The 24,427-nt window shown below is 33.4% G+C and overlaps 1 protein-coding gene across 3 annotated transcripts in view; it reads right to left on the minus strand.

Moving 5' to 3' along the window:
• The window catches only part of CEP44 (centrosomal protein 44), a 50,142-nt gene that overhangs the window by 13,201 nt on the left and 12,514 nt on the right, over positions 1-24,427 (minus strand). The window contains exons 3-11 of one of the 3 annotated variants that reach the window (XM_039479177.2): positions 24,216-24,363; positions 23,009-23,155; positions 22,506-22,628; positions 17,924-18,094; positions 16,710-16,916; positions 15,921-15,987; positions 10,154-10,281; positions 9,875-9,912; positions 8,899-9,109 (exon numbers count right to left, since the gene is read on the minus strand). In XM_039479177.2, coding sequence (XP_039335111.1) covers positions 9,067-9,109; positions 9,875-9,912; positions 10,154-10,281; positions 15,921-15,987; positions 16,710-16,916; positions 17,924-18,094; positions 22,506-22,628; positions 23,009-23,155; positions 24,216-24,363 — 1,072 coding nt within the window. In that variant the 3' untranslated portion in view covers positions 8,899-9,066. The other 2 variants (XM_074396972.1, XM_074396973.1) reach the window with 2 other exon arrangements.

Here is a 24,427-nt window from a genome sequence, read left to right on the forward strand (position 1 = left end):
CGCACTTGCAGAGATTGGCAATTATCTCACATTTTCTTACTACCAATCACCTTTTTCCATACCTTGGACTGCCTTGCTCCTTTATCCCATAAATATCCCTAAGACCCTAACTTCAAGGAGGAGAATTTGAGGGGTGTTCTCCCACCTCCTCACTCGGATGCCTCATGAATAAAATCTTTTCTCTACTGCAAAACTTACTAAGTCTCAGTAACTGGCTTATTGCAGGATGGGCAAGAATATGCCTGGTTTGGTATCAGAGGAATGACTGCAGAGAGGCATGTTCTATATCTTAACTAAGGTGGTGGTTATATGAATATATGACTTAAATTGGTTAATTTTATTGTATGTAAATTATTACACAATAAAGGCTGATGAAAAAAAGTGGGGGAAAACTTCTAAAGGCCTTAGGTTTCTATTAACAACAATGTCTCAGGGAAGCTGCTGTTTCAAGCAAGCATAATACTCTGAATTTCTGCTTCCTCTTCTTTTGGCCTTCAGGGATTTATTTCAGTTTCCCGTGATAGCTATGATAAATATTTATTATGTCTTTTTCAAGAATGTTTGATGACTTGTTGCAGGTTTTTTTTACATTTTTTAATACCTTGTATGCCATAGTTCTGCAAGTAGAAATCTCATTTTCTCTAAAAATTTGCTGACTTTTAATGCTTTAAATGAGACATGTATACTTTTTTGAGTAAATTTTCAAAAATATCATAGTTCATATTTTCTCACCTTTTTATTAGAAAAAACTCATAGTTAGGCTCCAAAAATACCAGTGCTTAAACTACAGAGAAACTATTTTAAAAGTTACTAACTTAGGAATTAATGCTACATAGTATATTCTACATTTAAATATATTACCAAATACAGAAATGTAGTGTAATGATAAGTAGTTGACATTAAATTAAAATGGAACTAATTTGAGATATTGAATTTAGAAATCAGTAATGGCTGCCTACAAAATATGAATTCTATTGTAATACGGGGGATGGGAGGATGTCTTAAGTGTTTGTCAAGCCACAAAATAAAATGAAGAATGTCCTATGTACCAAGCATTGTGCTAAGCATGGAGGATATATCAGCAAACAAAATTCAGAATCTCTTTTCATGTAACACTCATAGTTTAGCAGGGAGAACAACCTTAGCAACAATTGCAAATAGTAGGTTTAATAATGTACAAGCTGAAATAAAATAAAAATTACAGGATGCTTTTAATAGCATAAACAGGGAATCTAACCTATTCTAGGGACCTAGGCAACATTATTTGGAGGGAATTATGTTTAATCTGAAACCCCTAGGATGAGTAGAATTCCATCAGCTTATGTGGTTCCTGTCATCAGCCAGAGGATAGGAAATGAAAAGTTGAGAATAATGAACATTTTAGGTACGGAACAGCATTTGTAAAGTAGAGGAAAGTCCAGCACATTCAGTAAGTGAAAAAGAACAATATATAAAAACTGAAGGTGGAAGAGAACAGTGATTTTTTTTTTAAAGGTGCAAAATTGAGAGGATAATTGGACTATTGAAATGCTTTTAAATTTTAAACATTTTTCTGCTTTCTCATGGCAATGTGAAAAAATAAATTTTAAACATTTTGATGTTTGTTATTTATGTTCATTTAAAAGTTCTCAGCTGTGGTATTGTTTTAAATGTCCTAGTTTGAATATCAAAAGGCAAACAATGATCAGAATTTAAAAACACTAGTCAGATTCTCACCCAATAAATCAAGAGCTTACTAAAACAGAAGATGGCAAATCTGAAGGAAGACACATATTGATTGGGTAAAGCTTATAAACTCTTAGTGGTTTCTGTTTTTCTCTCCTCTCGCTCTCTTTGCACCTAATTCATCTATGGAATCTGCTTTCTAAATATTGTATTTTCTTAAACTTAAGATGCATTTTTTACTCTTTCATTTTAACACTACTCAAATGGGGTTGTACTGACAAATGGTTTTTAGAAAAAAGTTGGTAAGATCACTGAATTTTAAATTAAATGTGAAATATGGATCCCTAATAATTGCTTTCCATATTTTCAGAAAACTCACCCTGTGACATAATACAGAAAAGTAAATATGTAGGCAGAAGACTGCCTGCTGTACTTTGGGCAACATAATTTAAATAAAAAACTAGAAAATTTCTCAGCATAAACACAGGTATTTCAAAGATGGAGATTACTGGTATGAATTGTGTGTGCTTAGTAAAGAATCATTATTGATGAGGACCAAAAAAGTTATTTGTACAAAGCTTAAACCTAATTTTGAAGAAAGGATGTTTTAAATCGTAATTGTGTATCATTTGACCGATGAAAAAAAATCATTTAACTAAATGCACTCAAAACCGTAAAACTCTAACCAAAGGTGCTAAGGAGTCCAAGATACTGAATACGAATTACGTAAAACTGTACCGTATAAGCTTAGATGAAAGCAATTCAGGAGAATCTGAATTTGAAGGCTTAGATTCAAATGTTACTTATGATAATAAAACAGGAAGTATGTTAATGTAAATTAATGTTTCTTGAACTTAAAGTAACTACAGATTTCTTTGGATTCTTTGTGTAATGCAGAATCTGATGTAGTAGGTCAAGAGCAGGGCTTGAGATTTTGCATTTCTAACAAGATTCCAGAGGAGGACCAATTAGACAAGATAGCAGATTAAACACCAGTGTAGTATCTTTCTGCTATCTCCTAATGCAGATACTAAAGTGGACAGTCCTTATACTACATTCGCTCCAAACCCCATTATTTCCCTCCATCTCCACTGTCATAATTCAAGTCATCCTTATTATATGCTTCTTCAATTGCTGTAATAGCCTCCCACTGGTTTCTCTGCCTCTATTTTACCCATTTACCCATTCTCCATATTAAAGCAGTAAATGAAATCCTTCAAAAACTCAGATCTGGTTATCATATTCTGCTGTTTAAATGTTTCAGTAAATAAGATACAAGCTGTCCCTGAGGCCTGTGTCAACTGACCTCTAGACACACATAAACACACACACACACACACACACACACACACACACTCTCTCTCTCTCTGCACACTTAGTCCTAGTGAATCTCTTTCAAATTCAAATGCTCTTCCTTTTAAGTCTTTGTTTACACTAGTCCTTTTGCTCAAACCATCTGCCCTGGCTGTAATCTATTCACCCTTTAGGAATTAAGATAAGTATCACTTCCTTCCATGCTATCAGTTTGATACCTCATTCTAAATCCCATTATTTCCCTCCATCTGATGCCTCATTGGAATGCCTTATTCTTCTCTTATCACAGTACTACACATTGCTATTGCTTATTTAATTGTCTTTGCTACTTAGCTATTAGCTCAGAAAGAACAGGAACCATTTCTATCTTTTTCTCTGCATATATCCAGTGCCGGGCACACTGACTGGCATTAGTAGACACTTTAACTTTCATTCTAAATGTAATCATTAACCTATCAATGAGCTAGTCATCTTTGGCCAACTCTTTGCTAGAATTCATGATTATATTTTTCTTCTGTCAATACATTTCTTCCATAGAAAGAATACAATATGATTGACCAGGCCCTAGCTTGATAAAACCTTATCTGGAACACTAATTATAATGTATGTGATATTCATTTAGTCAACAAATAATTATTAGTACCATTTAGTCTGTAATGAATAAATAAATGATAGGCACTAGAAGAAATGAACATTAGAAAAAATACTGAAAGCTGGAAGACCAATGAAAATTAAAGTCATATAAATAAAGTGGGTACAAAAATCAAAAGTATAAAAAGGGCACTAAAGCAGCAAAGAGACAGGAGTAGATAATTTGGCCTCTACAGTTGAAAAAAGCTTTTCCAAGAAAGGTACTGAGTCTTAGAGGATAAGCAGAAACTTGCCAGATGAAAGGAAATGTCATTCTAGACAGAAGAAAGAGTGTCTGAAAGCAGATTTTAAGAGTTCTGTGTATTTAGGTTCTCTATAGAGTTATAGAAGATGACACTGGAAAGAAATACTTCAAAAAAAAAAAAAAAAAAAAAAAAAGATCTTTGCTGTCCAGCATAAATGAAGCTGGGCTCTACACATTAGGAATAAAAGAAACACAAAGATACGTTTTTAGCAGCAACGTGGCATAATCAATTTATATATATATATATATATATATGTATATATATTACACACACACATACACACCTTGGTAGTGGCGTGGATACACTGAGGGAGGCAAGATCAGTGAATAGTGCAAGCAAAGAATGGGAAACCTTGAATACAGCGGCAATGAGAAAGGAGATAAATGTATGAAATAATATAAAGGATAAGGAATAGTACAGTATAAATAACAGGGCTTAGGCAGGGGATGGACTAGTAGTAGTAGTAGTAGCAGCAGCAGCAGCAGTAGTAGCAATCTTTGAGTGAGATTCTATATACTGTTTTTGACGGTGAAGTGTGGCAGAATATGCCACCATAAAATATGCCACTTTGGCATAAGATTATTTTGAGCTAAAGGAACTTGAAAACTAGCGGATACAAAAAAGATATTGCCCTCCTGTACCAGGAAAACAGTAACATTCTTATCACTAAAGAGAGAAAACTCACCTGTGAAAGATGCCCTCCCTGTACAAGGGAAGAAGAAACACTCTTATTACCAGAGATGAGTTAAAGTGGAGAAAAATCCGTACAAATGGTTTTTGTTAAAATAACTCTTACCTTCCTTTAGTCTTTTCATACAGTTACTTTTCCACAATTGCTACTCTTCATTCAACCCACTGTATAAGCATTTAGGTTTTGCAACTTCTTTGGGTCTTCATTTTCCTATGGAGTACCCACGTACATGGGAAAATGCATTTGTTTTTCTCCTGCTAGTTCACCTTGCATCAATTTGATTATCAGGTCTAGCCAGAGACCTTAAGATGGTAAAGTTTTGCCTCCCATACAAAACATCCTCCATTTCATGAGGACTCACAGAAGGTAATGCTTCCTCATCAAAGTGGTGAATGGGAAAAATAGAAGAAAAAAAGCGAGCCAGTCATAGGTCTAAAAATGATCAGTCTTTACTCTAATTTAGATTGATAACAGTTTTACCACTGTAATTACAAATAACTATTCCAAAGTTTATTTTAAAGCCTTTTTTCATAAATATTCTAATATACAGTCTTATAAAACCTCAGAAGTTTCAGAGACAAGGTAATAAAAATAGAAATACTGTTGATGGAGGACCCAGAAAGGCGATCTACCTGGGGCAAACATTACTGGGAAACTGCAAAAGTCCATCTATAGGGATGGCCAAGCAACACAAGAAACACATACGAAATTCTGTTGCATTGTCACAAGTGCCTCTTAGGGTTTCAACAACAAACAAATTGAAGAGCTACATCGCATGATTTAATAAGATGATTCGCACTCCAAGTACATAACAACTTAAGTGAACCAAAAGACTGAAACAAATTAGAACTATTCCAAAATATTCAGCCTTCTCATCACTTTAATTCCCCAACTGTTCAACTTTCCTGTGATTCTCTACTTTTCTTCTTACCACCCATCTCCCTAATGTAAAATTAAAATAATTTATGCATTTGGGATACTTACTAAGTACTCTGTTTTTAATTTTAAAATCTTGAGATTAATATTTTACACTTAAACAATTAAAAAGCAAAATCAAATTAAATTTTTACTAGTAATTTAGTGGACTTTGCTGAGAAAAAAAACAAAAAACCAAACCATATATTCTTATATAGTCCTAATTCCCGCAAATATTATAAATAAATATAAATCATGATAAAACTAATATGAATTTTTAAAAATTTCCTCTTCAAAAGTAAGTTTGCGTGTTCCGAATGTGCTACTGCTGTCAGTGCTGTACTGATTTTCCAGCTTTCTTCTCTGAGTGGTATAAGAAACTTGCCCTTTTTTGCTAGGAACATTAAAACTCAAGAGATACAATTAAAGCTTTAATTTTGTAGTTTACTGTTTTACATTACCTCTACTTCACCTTCTTTATGTCCTTCAGTTTCAAAGAAAGGAGACAAACAAACCTGGGGAATTGTTAAAAAGTAAAAATCGAAGTGACAATGTTATTTGAGTTCAAAAAGCGCTGTAGTTTATAAAATCGACAAGGCTTTAAAAAAAAAAATTATGCTTCCCCAAGTGTGTATCAATTATATAAAGCTTTGAGTAATAAATGGCATGAAACAAAGTTCCAACGTTTTCAAGTTTTATTTTTAAAAGAATATATTACAACATTATGTAAAAAAAAAGAGAAAAACAAACAAACATGATACTATTTTTTTCCAACTCAATAGTTCTTAGCTTTACCTAGAATCTTCACATAGTTGACGTTCACTTCTTTTGAACCCTTTCTGACTAGTATTTTACCTTATGTATTCTTTATAGTATTTCCATATTACCTCTACCTAGATCTATTCAGAGCACAGTACAGAAAGGGCAGCACAAGCTACTGACACCTTTGTCAGTAGTATGATGTTTTTTCATCCAGCTTATGTGAGAATGAAAAGAATGAAAGTGAACATTTAATTTAACTTAGGGTTAATTATGTAGCTCCAGATAATCTCTTCAGAACTCCCCTGCTTCACCTTCTCAAGTTAATCAACAGTGGTTAGTTTAAGACTGCAAACCACTTACCAAATTGCCTAAAAGAGGAAACTTTCAAAAATAACAATTTGTTGATTGCTCCAATAACTTCAATAAAGTCAAATTTGCTTTATTTTTCCAAAAATTATGTTGTCAAGATAGAGACTCTTTGTAAGTGTAAATGTATGGTGTATTATGAGTTGATTAGTCCGTTAGATAGTTGTTAGACAAAAGTTATTAGAGGAAAGTTTAAGAAAATTTGGATTCCAAATTTCAACTTGATAATATATATGAAATATTTTATATTTTCAATATATACTTATCTTTTGCCCACTGTCTATACACTAACTTAGAAATGTTTTAAGTCATTTCATTGTGTATATATCTATGCTGTATAAAGAAAAAACAAAGGAAGAGACAACTTTTCTTCTAACTTCCATAAGAAAACTTCAAAACTATTTCCTTTTAAGATTGAATATTTCAAAAGGGAAAAATTATTATTTGAAGGGAAATGACTTGTCTTTCTAAAAGGTAAAATATTGGCCTATTAACCACAAGGTGGTGCTATAATTCCATGCTGCTACTGGTATTTTATAACTTAATCGATACAGTAGTTTTTTTCCTTATAACCATAATCTCTTATTTTTTATAAATGTACTTCTCTGGCAATTGAAAAAAATTAAACCTAACAGGCTTCATTAATTATGGAAATATTTACTGAAACTCTGTTAAATTCAAAATTGTATGTTTCTGTGGGCTAAAATTTCATTTTAAAGTCTGATGACCAAATATTTATTAGAATACTAAAAATGCGGCCAGGCATGGTGACTCACGCCTGTAATCCTAACACTTTGGGAAGTTGAGGTAGACAGGTAGTTTTAGCTCAGGAGTTTGAGAACAGACTGAGCAACATGGTGAAACCCTGTCTCTACAAAAATACATAAATTAGCCGGGCATGGTGGTACAGGCTTATAGTCCCAGTTACTTAGGAGGCTGAGGCACGAGACTTCGCTTGAACTTGGGAGGTGGAGGTTGCAGTGAACGGAGATCATGCCACTGCACTCCAGCCAGGGCAAAAGAGTGAGACCCTATCTGAAAAAGAAAAAAAAAAAATACCAAAAGTGCTTTCTTAAAAGTGATTTCTTAAGCTGTTTTAAATTTACAAAAACAAAAACACATTTTTAAGTGATTTCTGCTCATAACAATATTTTACATTTGACAGTGAAATACAGAATGATACATAAATAGATGAATAAAATATAATCAGATGATCCATATAATAAAAAATAAAATACTCTTTTCCTTCCAAATAATAAAGTCAATTTTCTTTAAGATTTTCTGGGACTGTTACACTTTTATCTATAAAATTTTTAAAAATATAATTTATATAGTAATATTAAAAATAAATTTCATTTTTCCATAGATTTAACTTCAGCTAAGGCTTTTTTTCTCTCAAAAAAAATGTATAATTTTTGATCATTTTAAAAAAACAAAACACCGCACTGTTATCTTCTAATGCCAGCTAGAATGACTACATTCTCTGTTATACTGGTCTTAGAAAGTGTTAAACGACCGGGCACGGTGGCTCACGTCTGTAATCTCAGCACTTTGGGAGGCCGAGGCAAGCAGGTCACCTGAGGTCGGGAGTTCGAGATGAGCCTGATCAACATAGAGAAACCCTGTTTCTACTAAAAATACAAAGTTAGCTGGGCCTGGTGGTACATACCTGTAATCCCAGCTACCCAGGAGGCTGAGGCAGGAGAATCACCTGAACCCGGGAGGCAGAGGTTGTGGCGAGCTAAGATCTGCCCTTGCACTCCAGCCTGGGCAACAAGAGCGAAACTCCATCTCAAAAAAACAAGAAGTGTTACACAACAGAGCACTACAATGTTCAACATGTTTCTTATGGTGAACCTTGAGATCCGTTACCCAGTACAAAAGGAGAATCTTAACCTTAATTTCTCAGTGTTAATTGGAAAGGTATTGCCATTTTTGACTAAACATGAAATAGCTGTCTTCTTGTTTAATTTTCAATGAGCATTTTTAACTATTCATTATAACTTATTCATCAGTACACATGGCAAGATGGTATATTTGAGAGCCTCCTGGGTATAATATGCAAGTTCCAACTGGAATGTTTCCAATAGGATGTAAACCATAGTCCTCAAGCTTGTGGTTTAAAAAACACTACTTAGCACACTGCCAACAAATGTCAGCACAAAAATACAGTGCTGTAATGACTTCACTCTGTGTAAGAGAAATATACTGGAACATGAGTTTTTCCTAAAAAAAAAAAAGAAAAAGAAAACGAAAAAGTGACACAAGGTAAAGTAGTATAATCGTTGCTCAAAAATATTACACGATTTATTCAATAATGAATGAAAAAATTCATAGACCAAATGAAATTGAAATTGTCAAAAATATTGCAGCATATTAAAATTGTAGAAAGAATTCTTAAAATATACAACATGTACAGTAACCGAAGTCCTAGAGTTAATGTAGAAAATCCTACAATTAGTGATTTGAACATTTCAGTAACTCTGCAGTTTCTTCAAACCTGAAATATAATAGACAGATAATGTATTAAGTAAATCAATAATTCACAATAAAGCCCAACATTTTAGTTATTGAAATTATGATTTTTAAGCTAAAATAAATTTGAATATTTTTCTTATCTATAAGTACAGTTACTATGAATAAACTGTGTCCAGAGGGAAGAAAAACAAAAGTCAATCATGAGTCTTGTATTCTTAGAGTGTAAGTTATTTTAATACTTTTTACATTTCAAAAGAATATTATAATTCTCCAAAGTAGGCTGCATAATCATCTTACATGCAATTTCACTTTATATTTCCTTTGAACTGCTCTTTAGAAAACTTACATCATTTGTACTAGATAAAAACATTTTTAGTATCTTATCAATAACTTGCCAAAAAACACCAGTGATATTTTCACAATACTGAAAATGTCTCCAAACCAACCATCTACATATATTATATAATACTTTGATAAATCAGTTATCAAAAATAGGTAATACTCTTGATTAGTTACCAACTAAAAATATCTTTGTAATAATCTGCAGTTAATTCCATTAACAATTCCAACAAATTTTACATCACTTGTTGGAAAGTAAAACAGTGACTCATCTCACAAACATATAACTGTGGGTGAATTTATTATCCAATGGAGTCCTGAAGGAAATTCCACACCTGATAGAGAGACCTTTAAGTTTTAAAACACACATGCACATTCTATATATACTGTAATCCAGTACAATTCCCTATAGAGAAATAAATTTCTGTTGCCCCTTTCTGTTACTTACATTTTTTTCATCCTTTCCATTTTCTGGATTGTTGTTTCCTTTAATTTAAAAAGCAACAAATGTTAGGTGACTTCTCAAAGTAAACCATCATCAAAGATGGACCCAGAATGTATAAAATACAGTCTAAAACATTGCTCTAAGTACTGTTTACTTAAGAAAGAATTTGAAAGACTAAGATTTACAGTTTTGCTATTTTTCTTGCCAGCAATATATAGAACTGAAACTAATGCTTGCTTGTTTTCCTAATTTAGAAAGAAAATAATCTAAGCATTTTCTTACCTCTGAAATCTCATTCAAACCACAGTAATTAATGGTAGAGGTTCTGGGAGTTGAATCTGATGATGATGCTGTACTATAGCCAGAGGACAGAGGAATACTTGCTGGCCTCTCTACTTTGCTTTTTCTGTCTGTGAAAAAAGTAAGTTTTAGGTAACCTTTTCCTTTTCACAGTCAGATATCTGAAAACATTATTTATAGACAGAAGAAAAACACTATTTTAATTAAAAATGGCTATCAGTATAGATCAAAGAGTTTTTAGTACTCTTTTAAGGTAACAGCTTACATATGGAGATTCTCATGTTAAAAATTGGCCAGTAAAAATTACAAAAGGCAGTATTATTATCATGACAGCAATAAATTTGAATAAACAGGCAAGTTAATAATTTATTTTACATTATAACCTATTTAATCAATCATGTATATTCTTTTCTTAAAATGGTGACATCTACATTAAATAATTAGTATCAATGAATTTGTCGTGATGCTTTTATTCAGCAATATTTAAGCATTTCACAATTTTTTTTTACTACTGTTCAGTGGCAAGTGACAACTACTACCATAACTGACCATATGTATCTTTTAAAAATTAAGAAACATTCTAACTTGATTTCACATATATGAAAAGAAGTAATGCAAAAAATTTAAGATTCACAGATTTCTTTTTCTAAAAAACTGAAAAACCTAACATTTCAAATATTCTGTTATTATTAATTTGACAAAATGATGGCAAATCTCCCCTACAGAAAAACCCATTAGAGACGATTACAGATAATGGAATAAATCCTACAAACCCTATGTTTTAGTCAGAAGACACTGGGCTGCAAAAGCAATCCAAAAAAAAAAAAAAAATAGACACCCATTTAAAGTGGGTCACATAAAGACAGCTTTATTGTAAGCCTACACAGACAACCTCAGTTAGGGAACAAACTATTACCATGTGAGAACTGAAATAACTAGAAGACTAACTTTCATGTCTTATAGAACCCACAGTCTCTTTTGCCTACTTCTGCCAGTTGCTCCATTTCTCTGCTTTTCTATGTAGAATGGCTTTCTCTGCTGACTCATCAGCATATACTTGAACCACATAGCCAGCCCAGTCCAGGCTCAATATCATTTCACTAACTTATTCGTGGTGTCCTAATTCCAAATTCTCCAGGCTCAATATCATTTCACTGACTTATTCGTGGTGTCCTAATTCCAAATTCTAAGAGAAGGTATTTTGACTCAACACACTTTGGATTGGTATTCTCTGGGTTAGGTGTCTATTCTTGATCCAATTAGCTAAGCCTGGGGGTCAAGATTATGGGGTATAACGCTGAAGACTACTTAAACCCAGATCTTTTAGCAGGAGCTGTGGACAAGAGATTATTTTAAGAAATAATTTGAAATTAGGCAGCAGCTATATCTACTATGCCCTAAAATTTGGATTATTTTCTATGGGTACAGATAGTTGTGCTGAATGTTTCTTACGTCTTTCCAAAAAGAGGAGGGGGCCCTAAGATATGGAAACAGGTCTCGGAAGACAGATAAAGGGTAAAGGAATGGCTCTCTTTTGTCTTCCACTTTGGGGTCCAGACTTTGAACTATCTAACCTTATTCAAGGGTATGCCTCATGGTGGGAGAAAGCTGGCATTAGGCAGCTGGCAAACTATTCATAGTTATTCCTATGGTTAGAGGTTACAGAGTGCACTATTACAGAACACCAGCTATATTTAATAGTCAGATCAGTTAAGTGCATATTAATTTTAATTTTTCCTATTGCTTTCCTGAATCTTTTAGTAAAGTCTTACTTGTTTAAACATTAATCGTTTCTTAGCTGTGCTACAGGGGATTGAGAAAAGAATTGGTAACTGAGTTCAGGCTGGAAAAAAATCAGGAAAGGCAATGGCAACTGACACCAGGCCCTGACACCAGTCACTATGTCCTTCGGTAGTGATTGCTAAGAAGTCTCTATGAAGAAAGAGACTCTTCTTCTTCTCAGTGTATGGGACATGGGATCTTCTAGCCAACTCTTACCACATGACAATCTTTCACTGCCATCTTTGGAGGCTTATCACCTTATTCCACTAAAAGAATCAGTAGGGTCCTTTACCATTTAATAATTTGTAAGCCAATACTTCTAAATCAAGGACCAATGTATGTATCTAACTGGTTTCTAGATATTTTGTCTTGTTTTAAACGTAATTTGTTATATATCAAAAGTGAATTCATTATTTCTCCCAAACCTTCTCTTCCATTAAAGAGTAACTAACAATCATCTGCCCAATCATATGAGCCAAACACAAGTAGTCAGTTTTAACTTTCTTACTCTCCTTTACTCTTTCTGTATCTATCAGGAATCATGGCTTATCAATGTTAACATCTAAATATCTCCCAAATAAATCTTTATCCTCTTTATCCTCACTATCATTGCCTTAGTAGATACCCTCATTATTATTTGCAAATAATGATCACTAAATACTCTTCAAATTATCCTTGCCTACCTTACTTTCCTAACAAATCACTATTCTGCTTTGATGACAACTTTTGTGAAACACAAACCTGAGGATATTTGCTAAAAATCTTTCTGTGAGGCTGGGACAAACTCCACGACTTGATCTTTCTACTCTTCTGCTTCAGCTTCCTTCAGCACCACACTCTTCTGTGGTGCCACACCTTCCTAATATTTTTTTCCTCTGAGATGAAAAAGGCATAAAACAAAGCAAAACGAACAAACAAGCAAACAAAGAAGCAGCCCTAACAGCTGGTGCCCTATCTGGCTATTAACACCTAACCTACTGTACCCTCTACTGAGCATAATTTCATAAAAAATAGCATCACATGAGGTCACTTCATTACTGTAATGAAACAAAACCCCTAAAACCACTGTCATGTCTGAACACAGATAAAACAAGGGCACCATGTAACCACATAAATGACTGGACAGATAAAAGCCCCCCTTACCTAATACAATCACCTATTTTATGAAAATTTCAACTCTATTTCATTCTTACCATCAATAATCAAATTGCTCCTGATTTCTGACGGCACCCATAGCCCTTGCTTCCTCAAACCCTCTCCAAAATTATCCAACACAAGCCCAATTCTTAAAAGTCTCTGCTAACTCACACTTACGAAGACATTAAGGTGCCTTACAGTTCATGGAACACTGTATTCCTGATAAAGGCAAAACAAATCTAGAACCTCACAAAAACTATTCTTGATTTAACATGATTCTAAACCAAGAGTGGTAAATTATTGCTCTCTGCATCCAAATAAAATCAAACCCTTCTAATTCCAAGTAGCATGTATAAGGTATAATGTGTCTTTTTATAAACTTGAGACTTTTGATTAACCTAGATCAGATCATAAACTCTGAGACCAGGTATTTGCCCTAATCATAATCTTTAATCCATTTCAGATAGTGGCCTATCTGTTCATTATTCTCAGTCCTGGCACAGTTTTTGAAATTTAGCTACATGAGTCTGGGCATGGTAATGCACACCTGTAATCCCAGCACTTTGAGAAGCAGAGACGGGAGGATCAGTTGAGCTCAGGAGTTTAAGGCCAGCCCGAGCAACATAGCGAGACCTTGTCTTTACTGGGTATATATCCAAAGGATTATAAATCATTCTACTACAAGGACACGTGCACACGAATGTTCATTGCAGCACTGTTTACAATAGCAAAGACCTGGAACCAACCCAAATGCCCAACGATGATAGACTGGATAGGGAAAATGTGGTACATATACACCATGGAATATTATGCAGCCATCAAAAACGATGAGTTCACGTCCTTTATAGGGACCTGGATGAACCTGGAAACCATCATTCTCAGCAAACTGACACAAGAGCAGAAAATCAAACACTGTATATTCTCACTCATAGGCGGGTGTTGAACAATGAGAACACATGGACACAGGGAGGGGAGCACTACACACTGGGGTCCGTTGGGGGGAAATGGGGGAGGGGCGGGGGGGTGGGGAGGTGGGAAGAGATAGCATGGGGAGAAATGACAGATACAGGTGAGGGGACGGAAGGCAGCAAAGCACACTGCCATGTGTGTACCTATGCAACAATCTTGCATGTTCATCACATGTACCCCAAAACCTAAAATGCAATAAAAAAAAAATAAATAAAAATAAAAAAATAAATTAAAAAATAAAAATAAATAAATAAATAAATAAAAATTAGCCAGTTGTGGTGGCACACACCTGTAGTCCTTCCTACCTATTCAGGAGATTGAGGCAGGAGGATAACTTTAAGCCAAGGAATTAATGTCCAGGAGACTGCAATGAGCTATGATTGCACCACTGCACTCTAGCATGAGCAAGAGTGAGACCATCCTTGTCTCACAAAACAAACAAACAAATAAAATTTAGTCATGTGTTTTCTAAATAGGTTAAAGATATATTCTATAATCATGTCATTAAAAAAAAAGCCTGAAGATGTAAAATCAAACTTGCAAAAGGCAATGTTTTGCAAATAGCAAGCATTCAATATTCTTTCAGTGTGTAAATATTTAAACTACTATAAGCAAATATTGGTGATAAAAGCACAGATATAATTTCTGTGTGCTAGACTGGCAGACCATAAGATAAAGTTTTGCTCCCAAGGATCCTAAGTCAAGCTTTAACATTCGTTAAATAAATACATGGATGGATAAATAAAACAGGCAACATGTTACCAAATCTGAAATCTGCAGCCTATAATAAATTTAGCTGCCTTAAATAGAATCTCAAATAATTATATTTAATAACCTAATCACCAAAATTATTCTCTGTGTGATGATATTGATATGTGCTCCAAATATGCAGTGGTTAAGAAAAAACCTCAAATCAGTTGCCTGGATTCAAATTTGACCTACCATTCAATAACTGTGTGACCTTTGTCATGGTTACTTAATTTTGCTGTACCTCAGTTCCCTCATCTATAAAATATAAAAATAGTACTTGTCTTGCATTCAAGTATTAAATGAGTTAATATAGTAGTTATAATAGTGCTAGGCACACTGTTAGTGCTAAAATATACTGTTATTTTATTGTGACATATATAGTAGAGCTGAAAGATTTCATAATGTTAACAATCCACAGATATTAAAATTTAACTTGATGAATTCTCAATTGGACAAAACATCTCTTTTATAGATATGACTTAATCATAGATGTAGCACACAATTTAGATCTGTCTTTAAAAAAATATAAGAATAAACAAACAAACAAACAAACAAAAAAAAACAAAGCTGTCACTGAAAAACAGAAATCTTATCCTGAGCAAAATATCAATAGCCTAGTAAAGTTACGTGACATGGAAAAGACCTGTCCTAATATTAGATCTTTCTCATTTTATCATTATCAGTGAACTATTCACATGTAAGAAGTTTACTTTATAGGTTACTGACAAAGGTGTTTTCTTCTCTTACATATTATTATTTACCTATGAGAGAGCTACTACCTACCTAAGCTCAAATTTTAAAAGTTGGAGGCCAATTTTAATATTCTAGAGCACTTAATTATTCTAGAATGATTAAGACAGTAAAATATCTCTAAAAATTTTCAATTTTGTACACTAAAATTTATTCACCCACTCTGTTAAGTGAAATAAGTAGGCTGGATTCTTAAGCAATTCTTGGCTTTGGAGGTATGCAGGTTCATTATTTTCTTTGTTCTAAGAGCTTTGCAATTTCTAAACAATAAGGGTTAAGAATATTAAAATTACCAAATACCTACAATAATCATTTTTCTGAAAACTCATCATACCAATTCTAATAGTATTTACAAACTTACGAGGATTCAGAAGATTTGTGTCGCTACAAGAAGCGTAGTCTTCACTAATTTCGTTAAACTCATCACTCTGAAATAACAGTTAAATATTTAGAATGAAATAAAAGGAAAACCCCTCATTTTATATTCTTAATATCAAGCATAAAATATAAAGATAGCATGATAAATGTTTAAATATTTTTAATTTTTATATTTATAAGGCAATACATATACTGTATGTTCCACATATAAGAAATGTTTTAAATATGAAAGCAGATAGCAAGCTTTTTGAATCTATCAACTTCACTTTCTAGGAAGGAAAGACAGACCAGAAATTGAAATCCTGAGTAAAAGAAACAAATTCCTCAGATTTGATAAGGCAATGGTAAATGTGATAACTCGTCTATGAAATTCACAGTATGATTGAAGTAAACGAGTGGAAAAAAAAAGTTATCAATATCTTCTGTATCTTTTCTACTCTATGAAAATAGGTCATCTGTACTATCAAAAGATATAAAATAGTATTAGGCTTTTCATAAAATCTATCACATTCTTCCCTCATTTTAAGTTCTTCAAGTATTATTAACATCTGTAAAAATTCAACTTACAAGTTTTTCAGATTATCTTATTCAATGAGGAGAGAAACTGCCACAATAACATACAGGCTATACTTAAATAGGACTTTATTCTAACTAGGTATTTACTCATCACTCAAATATTCTCATATTTAGCATTCCCCCAATAACACACATATAACAAAGAAATACTTTGATATATCTGAGATATTTTATAAATGTTAAAGGAAGAAAATACCTTTTTAGACAAAAGCATTTCTGTTTCAAGAAGAGTAACGCGACTAAGGAGATTAGTCCAGGTCTTTTCATCCACCATCACTTTTCCTTTCATTTTTTGTTCTAAATAGTCTAACCTTTTCTCTATCAAAGTTAGTTTCTTAAGATTTTCTTGGCATTCAGCAAGCATAGTCTGTAGTGCAGTAATCTCAGGATTAACATTTATATCCTAAAAAGGTTAGAGAGATGAACGATAAAAATTATACAAACTGAATTTCCTTTAAAATCAATGTATTTCCACTTCCACTGTGTTATCTCAGTAGTTAGGAAAGACAGTCCTGCTTGAGAGCCAAGAGGGTTATCCCTGGATGGAGACTACCTGGCCACTTAAACTAGTTCTGAAAATTTTTGACCTTGATGCCACCATTTTCTCATCTTAAAAAAGAGAGAGAGAGAGAGAGAGAGAGAGAGAGAGAGGTAAGAGCAGTATCTACTTCATATGATTCTTGTGATGAGTTAAACTGCATAATTCTCTTAATACCAAGTAGTAAAATAAAACTATTATTAACTAGCTTCCTGAAACAACACCTAGCACAAAGCTAAGAATAAATGACCAAAAACAACACTTAGTGCATTGAGATTGTTCAGTTTGCCATATAACAGGAAGTAGGTCAATGGCCGTCTGGTAGTTTCTGTAAGTGACAACTATATATTGATATACTGAGATCTATAGAAGTCACAAGACATCGAAGCACAGAAAAAGAAGTTTTAGCAGAAACAGTAGAGATCAGACATATATCGGGGTCTGTGGCAATTAAGAGTAATAGAAATAGCATCTTAAGAGAGACAGCAAAGAATAGCCAGGACTCAGAAAGGAAAATGAATAGGCAATAAAGTGCCCATCTTTTCCATTCACCAGTAAAGAAACAGGTGGTAGAGAACCTCCACTGTGCAAAGTAGTTTATCTCTATGTCTCACTAAATTGTAGATTCCTTAAAGCCAAGTACCATCTATTATTCTACTTTGCATTACTCCAACACTTAGCTCAGCACCCTAAACATATCCAGCAAATAATTATTTTTAGTAAGATTTACTGATTAAGTAATTGTAACATAGGTAAAATATCATGATTAATAATTCAAAAGGCAAGAAATATTCCAAAGTTTAGAAGCTAGAATTACTTAAATATTTAAGTAAGAAATATTGGTATCTATTTAAAAAGTTCAAAATTGTTACCTGTTGCTCAGCCTCAATTTCAGGAACCTTTACTTCAGGCATCTTTATTTCGGCAGCATTTAAGTCAGACACAGTAACTGCTTCATTAACATCTGTTACTGTACTTAACGTATCCTCAGGAATGTTAACATTATCTTCATTATACAAGTGACGAATCACCACAGCTTTTTTCTGCATAGGCAAAAATATGGAGAAAATACCTCAATGTTTTCCTCCCACAATTTTTATTTTTTTAAACTTTTAAGTTCAGGGGTACATGTGCAGGTTTGTTACACGAGTAAATTTGTGTCATGGGGGTTTGTTGTGCAGATTATTTCATCACCCAGGTATTAAGCTTAGTACACATTACTTACTTTTCCTGAACTTTCTCCTACCCTCCACCCTCTGAAAGGCCCCAATATGTGTTGTTTCCCTCCATATGCCCATGTGTTCTCATTATTTAGCTCCCACTTATAAGTGAGAACAAGCAGTATTTGGTATTCTATTTCTGCATTAGTTTGCTAAGGATAAGGACTTCCAGCTCCATCCATGTCCCTGCAAAGGACATGATCTCATTATTTTTTAATGGTTATAGAGTATTCCATAGTGTATATGTACCACATCTTCTTTATCTGCTCTATCATTGATGGGCATTTAGGTTGATGGGCATCCATGTCTTTGCGACTGCATTTACGTTTGCTACTGTGAATGGTGCTGCAATGAACATATGCATACATGTGTCTTTACAGCACAACAATTTATATTCTCTTGAGTATATACCAAGTAATGGGACTGATGGGTTAAATGGTATTCTGTTTTTAGGTCTTTGAGAACTTGCCATATTATCTTCCATAGTAGTTGAACTAACTTACACTCCCACCAACAGTGTATAACTGTTCCTTTTTCTCCACAACCTTACAAGTATCTCTCTCTTTTTTTTTTTTTTTGACTTTTTAATAGTAGTCATTCTGAGAAGTGTGAGATAGTCTCTCATTGTGGTTGTGATTTGCATTTTCCTAATGATCAGTGATGTTGGGCTTTTTTAAATATGATTATTGGCTGCACGTATGTCTTCTTTTGAGAAGTATATGTTCTTTTTCCACTTTTTAATGAGGTTGTTTTTTTCTTGTAAATTTGCTTAAATTCTTTACAGATGCTGGATATTAGGCCTTTGTCAGATATAAGTTTGCAAAAATTTTCTTCCACTCTGGAGGGTGTCTGTTTACTTGGCTGATAGTTACTTTTGCTGGGTAGAAGCTTTTTAGTTTAATTAGATCCCATTTGTCCACTTTTGCTTGTGTTGGAATTGCATTTGGCGTTTTCATCATGAAATTGTTGCCTATGCCTATGTCCAGAGTGGTATTGCCTAGGTTGTCTTCCGGAGTTTTTATAGTTTTGGGTTTTATATTTAAGTCTTTAATCCATCTTGAGTCAATTTTTGTATATGGTATAAGGAAAGGGTCTAGTTTCAATCTTCTGTATATGACTAGCCAGTTGTCCAGCACCATTTATTACATAGGGAAACCTTTCCCCATTGTTTGTTTTCATCAAGTTTGCTGCAGATCAGATAGTTGCAGGTGTACAATCTTACTTCTGGGTTCTCTATTCTCTTCCATTGGTCTATGAGTCTGTTCTTGTACTACTACCATGCTGTTTTGGTTACTGTAGCCCTGTAGTATAGTTTGAAGTTGGGTAGCATGATGCCTCTAGCTTTGTTCTTTCTCTTTAGGATTGCCTTGGCTATTCAGGCTCTTTTTGGTTTCATATAAATTTTAAAATAGTTTTCTTTAGTTCTGTGAAGAATGTCAACGATAGTTTAATGGGAATAGGACTGAATCTATAAATTGCTTTGGGCAGTATGGTCATTTTAACGATACCGATTCTTCCTACCCATGAGCATGAAATGTTTTTCCATGTGTTTGTGTCATCTCTGATTTCTTTGAGCAATGTTTGATAGTTCTTGTGGAGATATTCCACCTCCCTTGTTAGCTATATTTCTAGGTATTTTATTCTTTTTGTGGCAATTGTGAATGGGAATTGGTGATTAGTTTTTGGTTTGACTATTAGTTTTTGGTTTTTGGTTGGTGATTAGTTTTTGGTTTGGTTGTTGGTGTATAAAAATGGTAGCAATTTTTAGAATACAATGATTTTGTATTCTGAGATTTTGCTGAAGTTCCTTATCAGCTTAAGAAGCTTTGGGGCTGAGAAGATCCTCCCACAATTATTTTAAATACATGCACAGTAATTTTGCAGAAGGAACACCAATCTTTAATGATTTTTAAAAGTTTAAATGATCATATATAATGTATATATCAAAACATTACAATTACTATTACTAATAATGTGATGACAAAATTAGAGTTATGACTTAACACAATTCTTACCTTTTAGAAAAAACACTTAAATATTTATTAAATTATGTATGAGATTTGTTTTAAACTATTCCAGTTTGTGTGTGTGGCGGCGGCGGGGGGGCGGGTGTTGGGAAATAAAGGCAAAATAAGATTAGCAAAGAGTTGAGAAATTGTTGAAAGTGGATGATGGGTATGTTTGTAAATGTCTGAAATGTTCCATAATAAAAAGTTATTTTTTAAAAAGGTTGCTGCATAATTCACTTATAAATAATCGAGAACTGGCTCTATGAGTAGGACTCATTACAATTTTTCTATGAAACAAACTGCAATTTATTAGACCTTCAGCTAGCAATTCAAAGCTAATAATGACAAAGAAAAAGTCCTGACAAAAAAGCATTAGGTCACGCTAGGCATTTATATAGAAATCTTCTACCTACTTCCTATTCTACAGTTTGTATACACACTATAAAAACATATGTGACTCAGAGGTCACATATAGCACACCATATAAGGCACAGGGATATGAGATAATTTGCTGAAATATTGACTCAACTTGTTTGCTTTTAAACAAAGAAAAGTACTTCTAGACTCTATCTTTTCTGAATCTGAGAACTTTCAATAGTTATTCAAATTCCTGATAAAGATCTGATATAAATTTTGATAGAAAACAAAGAAAACTTTTCTTTAAGAAAATGAAAAGTCTAACGTTTTGAAGTTTACATTTTTCGTGGCTAGGACAATTTAGATTGTCCCCTCAACTCTCATACTGAAAAAGAAGATTGAAAAGTATACTTAATTATATCAACTTATATATAATAAGTGCTCACAGTGTACCTAATCCTGTGCTAAGCAAAATGAAGGTACAAAAAAACCAGTATAAGAAAATCCCTGTTTACATATGCTCCTTCTAGTTGATGAAGAATATAAGCTATAAGTCATTTAACAATTAGAAAATAATATATAAAACTAACAAGAGTTAGATGAGTTAGAGATGCAAGTGTACAAAAATTATGTGCACTTATTCAAAAATTGTGCCTCTGTATCATTCTTTAGATTGTACTCATTACGTACAGCAAAACAGGCACATTAAAAAGAAGTGGCATAAGAACCTTTTCTTACAATAAAACTTCACTTTTTTAAGGTATAAAGAAATAAATTCATATTTTTTTGAGGTGGAGTCTCGCTCTGTCACCCAGACTGGACTGCAGTAGTACAATCTTGGCTCACCACAACCTCTGCCTCCAGGTTCAAGTGATTTTCCTGCCTTAGCCTCTCGAATAACTGGGGTTACAGGTGCCTGCCACCATGTTCGGCTAATTTTTATATTTTTAGTAGAAATGGGGTTTTGCCATGTTGGCCAGGCTGGTCTCGAACTCCTGACCTCAGTTGATCTGCCTGACTTGGCCTCCCAAAGTGCTCGGATTAGAGGCATGAGCTACTATACCAGGCCCAAGAATAAATTTTTATAATAGATTCTGTTTACATAACTCATCTATTTTGGATTAGGACAGAAATAATTCTCTAGATTATACTTCAGCCAGGAATTATTCACATCCTTTATTTAATTACACCATTGATAATTCATCTGATATTCTATCATTCAATCAGAAAGAGTTTTCTCCTGATGGAAGACAGCTGAAAGTATATCATAAAATAACATTTTAGCTTATATCTCCCTTACCGGTAGAAAAACTGTATCTTTGAATGCGTTAGATTCATTTTGCCACAGCTGCTCAAAGCAGATAAGGGCAGAGAAATTATCTCTTAAAATGAAAACATTCAAAATATTAACTGAAAACCAGATTCTACATGTAGGGATTACCAATCATTGGATAATTCATACTTGGTTACAGAAATATAATGTACATAACTGAATCATTATAACCTATCACTATTACTAATGTAGGCTCTTCATATGTTCCCAAGTTTTAGGAAGACCAGATACACAATTAAGAGCAAATGTAGACAACTGCTTAAGATAGTCTTCCTAAATCGCTACTCTTCTGTTTAGGAGATTAGGTAGAATTAGAAACCAGAAATAAAAAGAGAACACCTACTTAATTTTACATTTCTATCCACTGTTATAACTTCAGGAATCTTTCTCAAAAGAATATGACATGCATTGTTAAAATCCCTAGACTCCATTATCTAATTAGAATGTTTCACCAGGTGCCAGTCAGAAAAGTGAACACTGTACATTGGATTAGGTAACTCTTAAACGACATGATGTTTTCTTTGTGGTTGCGTACCTTTCCTGAAGTTATAAGCCTCCCAGTGCTATCAATGCCAATAGCTTCTGCAGATATTTTCTCATTGCTTAAAGGAGGTTCTGACTTAGCAGAACTGATTTTCTTCTTTTGTTGTGATGGAATCTAAAAAAAGGGTATTAGTCAAAATAACAAATTTTGTGTGAAAGCATAATTATATATTAAAATTCCATTAACATTTAAATTTTCATATATGAAATATAACTGACAAATGATGAGACTCAGATGAGACTACATGTCTTTTAAAAAGTAATCAAAATGTATTATGTTTGAACTTAGAAACTAATACCAGCAGTTCCCAGACACAGATGTAAAAAACAAGAGAGTAGTATTTAAAATAAACATCAAGGTTACTCAAATATTTGAATAATACAGTAAGTGTATTATGTAATAATTTGCGATCTAGAGTATTGATTTTATACAGTAAAGTACTGAGCCATCTATTAATAGCATACATTAGCATTAAAATCTGTTCATAAAATTACCTTCTGAAGACTGCTTAATTCCTTGTGCTTTTTCATCACACAATTCAAAATATCACAAACAATTTGAATTTTCCGTTCTGCAAACCCACATTGGATGAATTGCTTTTTTGTCAAAATTGGTTTATAATTAAATTGATCACGAAGAAGCTGCAGATGAAACAGACTCATGTAATAATTGGGAGCAATTCATTTCTAAAACTCGAAATGATAAATGGCCACCTGGTCAGGGGAATAATGGCCACTTTTGAGGGGACAAGAAAAAGTAAGCCATGAACTAAAGAGTACTAAAGTAATTTACAGGGCTGGTGTTAAGTCATGATCCGGGAAAAGGGGTATCAGGTGGGAGACAGGTAGCCAAACATATGCCGTAGAAGAGAAGCTGTCCAGAGAGACGGCCAATATGGCGAAACCCTGTCACTACTAAAACACAGAAAATCAGCTGGGCATGGAAGTGTACACCTATAGTCCCTGCTCAGGAGGATGAGGCAGGGGAACTGCTCGGATTGGAGAGGCAGAGACTGCAGTGAGCACAGTGAGCAGTGAGCCTGGATCGTGCCACCGCACGCCAGCCTGGTGACACAGCAAGACTCTTGTCTCAAAAGGGAAAAAAAAAAGACTACATTTGATAAATGGGTTTTACCATTAAAAATAAGCTTGAATAAAAACCACAGTACTTAAGCAAAAATTAATGATAAAAGCAGGGCTTAAAAAAAACCAAATACAAAATTAAATTAAGTATACACCTAGTACAAGTGTAAATACTAGGGTAGATACAACATAAGACATACTCTTAGACCTCAAAGAATATATCAGTTAAAAAAAGAGTATGTCAGTAATAGTTTCTTCTTACAAACAACTAAATTAACTTATAATTTAAAAAACTATAAATTTTACTGAACATAATTACATTATTCTCTAATATTCTGCCAGTATACCAAATTTTACTAAAATTTGATGTAAAAAGGGCCAAGAACAGCCAACAACAAATGTTTATTTGCTGTCACTGTATTTATTAGAATAGGAAACATTCAAAAAGCAAACATGAATTGTATCTTGATTTCAATAGGGACATTTAAATGAAATAAATACAAATGAAAATAGCCTGTCAACTGAATGTGCTGTATATATTTAAGAAGTTATAACTAAAACATTCATTTAAAAAGATCATTCAATAACTTATAATTATTATTTTATAAACTCAAAATACCTTATAGACAGCATCTATAAAGCGCAAGTCATTCTTTGCTATCAGCTCTACATTGGATTCCATTATAAGTTCTGTTACATACGGTGAGTAAGAGGTAAAAGAATAGCTGATGATGGGCAAAGATGCTGCTGTGTCTCCCTTTATCAAACTGTTAGGGAAAAAAAGAAACATATTTTAATAAACATTTAGTAAGCATAATTCCACAAAGTTGG

Source organism: Saimiri boliviensis, chromosome 3, assembly GCF_048565385.1.
Source record: "Saimiri boliviensis isolate mSaiBol1 chromosome 3, mSaiBol1.pri, whole genome shotgun sequence".
Lineage (NCBI taxonomy): Eukaryota > Metazoa > Chordata > Mammalia > Primates > Cebidae > Saimiri > Saimiri boliviensis.